This window comes from Parasteatoda tepidariorum, chromosome 5, assembly GCF_043381705.1.
Source record: "Parasteatoda tepidariorum isolate YZ-2023 chromosome 5, CAS_Ptep_4.0, whole genome shotgun sequence".
In the NCBI taxonomy this organism is placed as follows: domain Eukaryota; kingdom Metazoa; phylum Arthropoda; class Arachnida; order Araneae; family Theridiidae; genus Parasteatoda; species Parasteatoda tepidariorum.
The window spans coordinates 42,788,161-42,798,369 of record NC_092208.1 but is presented as its reverse complement, the minus strand read 5'-3'; the positions used below and the strand labels follow the sequence as shown (position 1 = coordinate 42,798,369).

Here is a 10,209-nt window from a genome sequence, read left to right as displayed (position 1 = left end):
TCACAAGTTAGAAAAGGGAAAAAAGTTAAAATATTAATTAAAGCACAAAATGAATTTTTTTTTACATATTTCTCTATTTAATATGTGTTGCATCATAAATATCTGAATTTGACGCTGAAACACATTATGTATTTTTACAGTTATGGCGAAGCTTTATTACCTGGTGAAGGTGCAGCTATGGCTGCTTATGTTGCTGAAGGAAAAAGAATTCCCCGAAGAGGAGAAATCGGTTTGACAGGTGATCAGATAAAAAAATTTGAAGCTGTTGGTTATGTTATGAGCGGAAGCAGGTAAGTTTCCCTGCAAATTATTATTATTAATGATGCTTCTTATAAAATGATGCTTCTTATAAAAGTGTATTCATACATTAATTAATGTTAGTAATATGTAAAATTATGCTGATATCATTTAGTCAGATATCTCGCTTTTTTCTTAAGTTTAAAAAAAATTTACTACATAAATCAATACTTAAGACTACCGATCAATAATATTAAAAAAAAATTTGTTCTGTAAAATTATGTTAAATCGGTATTTTATTCTCACATTATGAAAGCCTACTATTCGATAGTAACCAGTTATAAATTTAATCTATCATTCATCTATTCTAGAATATGCTTAATTATCTAATTGGTTTTTCGTTTTTTTATTGAAAACCTATAAAATCAACTGTGTAATGTTTGGCATTGAAGTTCAGATTTGCTTTTTTTAAAAGTAAAATGAGACGAAATTTGATTTAGTAAGATCAGGAAAATGGTATTTTATTCAGCTAGGGTGGTTTTTGTCATTGGTGGTTTTGACATTTTAATTGCTAGGAAATGTTCCCACTTCTTTTTGTACAATTTTGGCCCAAGCTAATTCTCCTTGCCCTCCAATCAGAAAATTCTAGTATGATGATTAATTTTTCTCCTGTCTTATTCCAGATAGGCGGGTGTTTGAGTGAAAAAAATTTCAGTATCTTTTTTACTTACAGGACCGTTTGTAGGTTGAAAATGGAATAAGGTTATTTATAAGCGCAACCATATGGGAGAATAAATATATTAACTTTCTGCCTGCAGAACCACCACCGGGTTGTATAATGTACATTAAAGCAGTTAATGATAATTAAACCAACTCACCTATGCTTTGTTATTTTATGTGTACTGTAGGATCTTAGTTTAATACATTTTCATCAATAAACTCAGAAAATTAAGTGCTTTTTTTTTAAATAATAGTTCTATTATTTATTTAATATGATCATTTAATAATATGTTTTAGTCAAATAAGTCTAATAATTTTAAAATTCACTTGCTTTATTACTCTTAATGAATGGTAGTATTCCTTTTTTCTATTTTTGGTACAGAGCGTTTAATTACAAATCGTTACTGGATTTTATTGATTTATAAAATCCTTTGTAAGATCTTTTTTTATTCCCTTTACATTATATTAGATTTTTCTTGCAAAAATCATCCACTTCTCTTTATCAGCATTAAAAGCCTTGATGGCCAAACTAAACTACTACTAATAATAATGAAAAAAAGTTGGAGCAACAAAATTATGATTTTTAGATTTTTTAGCGAAATCAAAGCAAGTGACTTCTTCAACTAACAAAATGCTTGTTATTTGTAGAAAATGATCAATTCTATTTAGCCATGCAAAGCAAAAAGTGTTTTTTTTTCTTTTTTCTTTTCTTCTTCTTTCTCCTGAGCACCGCCTCAGGGAAGATGTTGAGAAAAATAAGACAGCCTTTTATTGAAATTAAGAAAAGAGTTAAAATAAGACAACCTTTTATTGAAATTAAAAAGAACTGTAATCATGTTTAAAATAACTTTGGAATAAATATTGATTAACGGAAGTTAGGATGAAAAAGACTCAATTAAAACTTAATATAATTTTCATAGTTTACCTTTCACATGCTTTTTATTGAGATTAAGGAAAAAATTATATTCATGTTTAAAATAACTTTGGAAAAATTATTCATTAACAGAAGTTACAATGAAAAAGACTAAAATGATCAAGATTCTACTACATGAAGAAATCTTTATCTTATTTCAAATTATCAATAATATAATTCAAATTAATTTTATGAAGAATCAAATCTGAGTGAAATCTCAGATAACTATTAAGGTTAACTTTAATTTATTATGCTTCTCTTTTGTACTGAGATGTTATTTATTCTATTTACATAATATTGAAAAAAATGACACAAATACTCCTTTTTAAGTATTTCCTTCTGCAAATATACAGTTAAATATTCTCCAGAGTGTAAAATAACCTAAAATAGATTTTATCATTTACCTTAAATGACTTTTGCATGCATGCTATCTTTAGTAAATTCAATTGTTAATTTGGAATATAACGGTCGCAACATAACGCAAATTATGATGTGAACTAGTTTTTTTAAGCTATTTATTTGTGCTGGATTTTTGTCTACAATATTTTAAAATTTTACAATATTTAAATTAAGTTTTATTTTTACCTAGACATCGACGTATGGAAGCTGTGCGATTGAGAAAAGAAAACCAAATTTACAGTGCTGATGAAAAACGTGCACTTGCCAAGTTCAATAGAGAGGAGAGACAAAAGAGGGAGTCTAAAATTATTTCTCATTTCAAAGAAATGATTAAAGTTGCCAATGATAAAAGTTAAAAATATGTTTCTGATTAATTGTATTCTGTTCTTTTAAATATGAAAGCATGTAAATAAAACAAAATCTATATAAACCTTTACTATTTCATGTGTTCTTAATTATTAATAGTTTTGTCAAATTAAAATTTTTTTTTCCCTGTAGGTAACAGGTTTGGAAGTTTAAATTCAGGCAAATTTAAATTTCCCCAATTATCTTAATTTTGTACTGTTTGAAAGAGAGCCAAAACAAATTTATTAACTCTGAAAATATTTTGTGTTGACATGCATTTAAAAATCTTTGTCTGGCTGGGTATTCAGAAAGATTATATTGTACCAATCTGAAAATGTTAATATTGATCTCGATTGGCTGTTCTATGTCTATTCAGTCATCAAAAGAATTTACACAGAATGTGTCTGAGCTGCATTTAAATATGTCTGCAAAATTGAGAACCGAGAAGTTCAGTATAACAGTTGAAGATGTCCAAGATGAAAACACAAAGTTTCATTTCCAAAAAAATTTAGACAACAGCCACTTTGCCAATAGGCGGCGATCACAATTTACTTCATTTTGTAGTGAATCGTATTTATATTAGTATTTAAATATATTTTTTTTACAAGTCAATAGTTACATTTTAAAATAGTATGTTGATATAAACATTGGCTTTAATTTCTTCAAAATTATCTGAATTTCTTCTCTTTTTATGCAAGATAGTTCCTCTGTTCAACCTCTATTTTATCAGGGTGGCAACCCACCTTGAAAACCTGGAATTATCTGGGAATTTTTTTATACGGGAAAAATCAGGGAAATTTGGATAAAAACCTGGAAAAATCTGGGAATTTCAAAGAAAAGCTGGAATTTTTTTCTTAATTTAAAATATTTTACCATCTGTTATATCCACTTCTATTTAGATGTAAATTTATCATAAAAAAGCTAAAATATCATCAATTCAGCAATACTTTTTTTGCTTTAAAATTCTCTTCATTATTATTCTTCTAAACTAGTATGCCATTTCAAACTCTTTTATGTTAGGAAATGAATCAGGGTTCCCACAGGTCAGGGAAAAGTTGCAATTTTCTTACAAAAACCTGGAAAATTCCTTCATTATTCCTGGAAAAGAACCAGTCTTAAAATTGTCAGTAACGATACTCAGTTATTGAGATTCGAGTTAAATAATTCTAACATCTATTACAATTATTTATTGTAAAAATTTTACATTTTAGTCAAACTGAAATGCTTCCTTTCTTATATAATTTATATAATGATATTTATTTTACACAAAAAATCTAATACTTGGCATAAAAGAATCCACATTTTCTGATGAAAAATTTTGTAGTATAGATAAAATTTGGTATGGATTTTCATTGAGATATACCTGGAAAAGTCAGGGAATTTTTTTTCTGAAATTGAGTGGGAACCCTGATGAATGGAGAAATCTTTGACCTCTTTGGAGATTATGGGACTATGTAGTTTAAGAAAGGCAAAAATGTGGAGGAAAGGATTGGAATATTTGCTTCTGTTTATAAAAGCGTTTTTTTTCTTCCTTTTAGTCTGTGGGCTGAATTCATTAATTGTTAAAGTTTGTTCCGATGCTTTGGGGGTATTTTTTTTTCTTCTTTTTACAAAATTATTCAAAATGTTTTAGTATTTTTAATTTTATTAAATTCTGCAAATGGTAAATTTAATTAGAGATTTTATCTTGCACTCTTATTCTGAAAGCTTTTGTCCAATGAATTATTTTTCTCAGCAAAGCCAACCAATCGCTTATAGAAAAATTGTTGCATTGATGCTGATTTTCTGGATTTCATGATAACTTTTATTTTGGTATTTCTGAAATTGTTTCACCTTTTTACCCTACAAAGCTGACAAATACCAAGGAATGTATGGAAAACATGTTAAATGATGTATATACTTGGAAAGGAAATTTTTTTTTTTTAATATTTGTTTGTTAGAAAGAAGGAAAGCAAAACTTTGTTTTTTTTGTTCTGCGTTGTACAGGGACAGGTTTCAAGTCGGGCAACCAGGTGACAAAAATTTTAAACTTAATATTAAGTAAACTAGATAATGATTGAAATAATGATTTTTAACTTATAAATATCAGTTTTCAACAAGTCATAGGCTGTTAAATGAAGGGCAACTCATTTGAAATTTTCAACTCTGGTAAAGGGATCTGTAACTAAGTACAGGTTTTTTTTAAAAAAAAGAATTCACACTAATAATAGAAAATGGAAAAAAATAATAATTAAAGTTAACTATAACAAAACAGGTTGTCTTGCTTAAATATGTAGAAACATTTCTCATTTTGATTTACAAAAAATATTATCAAGATACACTTTTGATGTTTTACGTGCAACACCAAAATACATAAATAATTGTCCTGTAGCACTAGGATTTAATATAATCAAATAATTTTTTCTGTTTAAAGCAAGATTTTGATAAAAAAATATTTTTTATTTTAAATCAATAATTACTTATTTTTATACACCTCTCAGTCAGACACCACTGCTTTTCTTTTCATTACATTTGTTATTATTTATTTTTATCTCTTATTTCATCTTTTCTTTATGAGGTGAAGTAAAATATAAAGAGAATATAAGTATTCTTTAGGGTTAATTTACAATAATATATTTAACCTCAGTAACCTAAGGTTTGTATGAGGTTCGATTTTCGTTAGTCGTCGAAGAGGTGTTGGTGACGTCGTGGTCTACGGGGATCAATCAGTTTCTTTTCATTTGCTGTTGGTCGTTCTTGCGTGGATTTTGACGCCATCCTTTATCTGTTAAAGAGTATTTGAGCTTCTGTTGAAGCATTATTGTTTGTACTCAAATGAACTTAGTACTGGTAAGGATATTGAGAATGAGATCACTATTTTAACCAAGGACATTCAAGACGCCTATAATAGCGCGTCCTATAAAATGGAAATTAGGAATGATTACTATAAACTCCCATACCATATTAAATATCTTATCAAAATAAAAAACAAACTGAGAAAGGTTTTTCAAAGGACTAGAGACCCAAATATTGGGACGAAAAAATAGAGAATCTTACTACCACTGGAGTCGGAACCATAGGGAACCATTATTTTGAGAAAATATTTTTGTTCTGTTTCCATAACTTTAAATTTTTTCTTTCTCTCTCTCTCTTATTTTTACACAGTGTAACTTATTATATAATTAAAAGAAAATTAGTAAAAAATAAAATACACGCAGAAAAATACACTGTCTGAAAAAATAAAACGTGTTTAGAGAACTACAAGAAATGAACACTCAAAGTTCCATCTCTGCCGCATCTTTCAGCTTTAAAACATCATTAGATTAAGATTCACCCATGAAAACTAATACATCTACGTCTTTCAGTTTCAAAACTGCTCCTGATCGGACTACTTCTGCATCATCTTTCACATTCAAAGTGCCAGTGACTGATAAACTTCCAATTACTATGTTTTCTTCAAAAGATTTGAATGTTCCTGATCCAATTTATACTTCCATGGACCAGTTGTCAGAACAAGATAAAGATCAGTTTTCTGCATCCACTTTTACTTTAGGGAAAATACCTACAGTTCCTCCTCCCAAAGTATTTTGTTTTTGATATCTTATAAAAAACTTTTTTCATCGCATAAATCATCATTCTTTGGCCAAATACTGTCCTCAAACTGTCAAAATTATATCTTTTGCCTTCCAGCCAAAATTTAATGGCAAAAAATTGTATAAACAACAAAGGAAATTTTATTAATGTTTTTAATTTCCATAAACTTTAAAATAATACCCAGACTATAATTCCGAAAAGTCTAAATATTAGTTAAGGGTGTTGAAAATTTTAAATCTTTCGAAATTTTTGATTATTTTTTTTAAGAAAGTTTTTTCTTTGTGCCGTTTTGGTTGACTGCAATTTTCTTTTCCAAAACATGTTAAACAAAGACAAATATAGATTAAAAATTTAATGTGAAAGTGATTATTGAATAGTAAAAAAATTATGAAAATTATACTTTATTTTTTTAAATTTACTACTTTAATTTTATTAAAAAAAAGACAAAGTGTGCAAAATTTCAGTCAGAAAATATTACACATATATTTTGATTTTGTAAATCTTGCGTATAATTCATTACCTGAATTTTTTTTTTAATATTTAAAACGAAGTGATGATGTTCTTAGTACAGTGAGGAATATTTAAATTATTAGCAATTGCTGTATAAACTGAATTCATTGCGATCCATAGAACAATTTTTACTTCTAAATTTTTTTTTCCAAATAATATTGTCCACCTTTATTTTATTACATAGTATTTAAACCTCACACCCGTTTGCTTTTTATTTTAAAATTTGTTTTATTTTTCTTATTTAAATGCTGTTGATATTATTCTTTGATTCTCTTATATAAAGGAGTTAAAGGAAAAATTATGTTTTATAAAGTGGAACTTATAGTTTGTATATATTTTGTATGATATTTGAAATAAAAAATATTTTTAGGAGCAGACTCTAATGCCTTTTCCTTTTTTTTTTTAATATATCACTTTTTGTACTGTAAATTATTTTGTTTCCAGTCATTAATAGAGACTTATTTGGCTGTATTAGAATTTTTAACTTTCGAACATTATACTTTTATAAATTTTGGGGACTTAGCTTTTAAATTGGTTATTTTCAACTTGTATATAACATCTGAAAGTAAAGATGTAAATATAAATAGTTCTCGCTTTCTCACATAATTTTTTTTTTTTTTTTTGCTATATTTCCAATTCATTGTGATACAACTTGATTAGAAGATATATCTTTCTTTTCAATTGTGTGGATATTATTATTGCGAGAAACAGCAACTACAATCAATATTTTGGTAATCCTAACTGGCTTTGGTTTCATTTATTTCAGATTAGCGAGATTCTACTGTTTATGTTCAAATCGTTTCTAGGTAGAGTGTTGGTCAAAATTTATTTAAATTCAAATATTTTGATTATAAATTAATGCATAGCGTTTTCTAACACTACTTACAAACTTTTGGCACTTTTTACAGAAATTCTTCCATAGAAAATAGATGGTATGATAAAAAAATAAAACAGTAATAATTTATTTTTAGATATTTTTGTTAAGACTTTTTTTAAAAATAAAAACAACTTAAATATAAATAAGAATTATTAAATCATTTTGTAAAATGCCCTATTTTAATTCTTACCCTATTTTAATATTTTATACTCATTGCATCCTATTCTGTTTTTAATTCTGTGATATCATATGCTTGTTCTTATCGTGCTACTATTCGCACAATAGTATTTACGCGATACACAAGTATCACGCAACTATACTTTCGAAGTATACATACGTCCCGCAGTGGACTGATCGTTAAGACATGGTTCCCAGCAGATCACCGAAGTCAAGCATCTCTGGCTGCAGTCAGTGTGCGGGTGGGTGACCACTTGGATCAGTCTGCGTAGGGACCGAGGGTGTGCGGTATTGGTCCTCGTTAAACTGTGCTACCGTAAAGTGCTCGACTTTGCGCGCAGGTCGTCGGGCTACCGAAGCGGGGGTGCCATCCCCTCCGCAGAGGATCAAAATTGTGATGGCATGTCTTCGGATCATCCTCCGGGATGTTTCCCAGACCGTCGCCAATAGCCCATTGTGCAGCTCTAGTGCGACGAAAATTAACAACAACAACAACAACGAAGTATACATACATTATTAAAAAGCTGCCTTTTTAGCTGTAAAAAAATCACAGGTAAAGAAGTAACTTCTTTTATTTTCTTATTTTTAAGCCGATTTGTTTGCAGAAATCTTTTATTAATAGTTAAAAAATAACTTATTTCACCTGTATATGAAGAATAAGAACTCATTCCTATATGTTTCAAATATGTGCTCTTTATAGGTCGATTTAATAATGTTTATAGTAAAAAGATTATTGACAACTACAAAGGCTTATGAAATTTTTACATATTTTTTTATTACATTTCTAGTAAATTTAACGTTTAACAAAAATATGCACAATAGCATATTTCTGTTTAACATCCTTTGTACTTCTATTTAAAATTTACTTTAAATATATGCTGACTCGCGTTCCGATGAAACTAAAGAACTGGCAGTAAAATTTCTGAATGGTGATTCGAAAACTCGCTGTTTTACTTTTTCTATTAGAATGATTCTGATTTTTCTCTGATGAGAATTATCTAGTATGGATTGTGTCACACAGAATTAAGAAAGGAAAAAAAAAAATAAAAAAACGGCAAAGCATTGAGTGTTTAAATGTCCTTTTCCATCCGTTTTTTATTTTTGTTTTATTTTTAGAATTTTAATGCAGTTTTTATCAGAACTTAATGCATGCATAACTGACGATCCTTCCAGATTTTTCGGAAGTTTTTACGATATAAAGCGATAGAATAATTTATGCTTTTTCTTTTTAATTTATGGATTCATAAATTTTTTAAATTTAACATAAGTACAACACGGCAAAAAAATAAATAAAGTATACATGTAAATGCATGATAAATGCTATGGTAGTGTGTCTGAACTCTGACAAAATATAAAAAAATTTCTGTCTGCAACAGATTTTTCAATTCTCATTTCAATACTGGTGCTGGATATTGGGGTTATCTCAACGTTTGGCGCGAAGCTCCACTAACCAATTCATCGAATCTGTTTTGTCGTATTCTAGGAGGTCCTAAATATCAATGAAATTGTAGTATGTTGATGTTGTAACAACACATGAAGTCCTTAAAGAAGTAAATCTTGAGTTTTGAAGTGAAAATCATCATTGGGATGGAGAGATCCCCTTGAGTAGAGTTGTGTGAAAAAGTTAATACTATTTTGATAGTATGCAGTCTGAGCATAAAAAGGCGGTAATTGGACTGAAATTCGAATTATCACGGATTATATCAATATCGAACAACTTATTGAAATCTGATGTGGTGCATGTTTTTGCGTCGCCATAAAATTTTGTGGTCAATTTAGCTCTAAAGCAATTGATATCATCAATGTTTAAGTCTTTTCTGAGTAATCGCCCTTGGGGCGCCAGTCATTGTGCGTAAAAATTTACCTTCAGTTGTAGATAGCTTCTTTTTTAGGTTGTTGCTTATAGTAGTGAGGGCTGGGCAAGCATACGTAAGAATTGGTCGAATCGCTTGTATATAGATAGTTCTTTTATTTGATAGATCAAGCTTTGAATTCTTATGCTGGAGGACTTTGAGCGCAAAAAACGCTCCCCTGGCTCATTTGATTATGTCGTTTAAGGAAGTACTCCAGCTCAAACTATATGAGATCGTGACGCCGAGGTATTCAACGTGTTTCACTGGTTTGATCTCAGTATTAAAGAGATAGATGTGGGGAGTATTTTGTTGTTTTTTCTTACTATTTATGATTAAGAATTGACTTTTGTCGGGGTGTAGTTTTGTGCGCCATTTGCTGCACCATGTTTCAACTGCTTGTAGTTTATCTTCTCATTTCAATACTACTTGCTCGGCTGTTTGTTCTTCGGAAAAGAGGAAATAAAGCTGGTAGATTCCTTATGTTTAATTTGTGTTAGAAAGGAGTGAAAAAAACTCTTGACTATCAAGATTATTAACATTTATGGCTTATGCTACTTGACTGTTTCTCGTTCTTAAGTGTTGGTATTTTATTTTATAATGGCCGT

At 28.9% G+C, this 10,209-nt stretch overlaps 1 protein-coding gene across 1 annotated transcript in view; it reads left to right on the top strand.

Annotated features, from left to right (window-relative positions):
• The window catches only part of LOC107436553 (NKAP family protein CG6066), a 46,058-nt gene extending 43,353 nt beyond the window's left edge, over positions 1-2,705 (top strand). The window contains exons 5-6 of the mRNA XM_071181361.1: positions 141-290; positions 2,460-2,705. Coding sequence (XP_071037462.1) covers positions 141-290; positions 2,460-2,625 — 316 coding nt within the window. The 3' untranslated portion in view covers positions 2,626-2,705. The remainder of the gene's footprint in view (positions 1-140; positions 291-2,459) is intronic.
• The last annotated feature ends 7,504 nt before the right edge of the window (positions 2,706-10,209 follow it).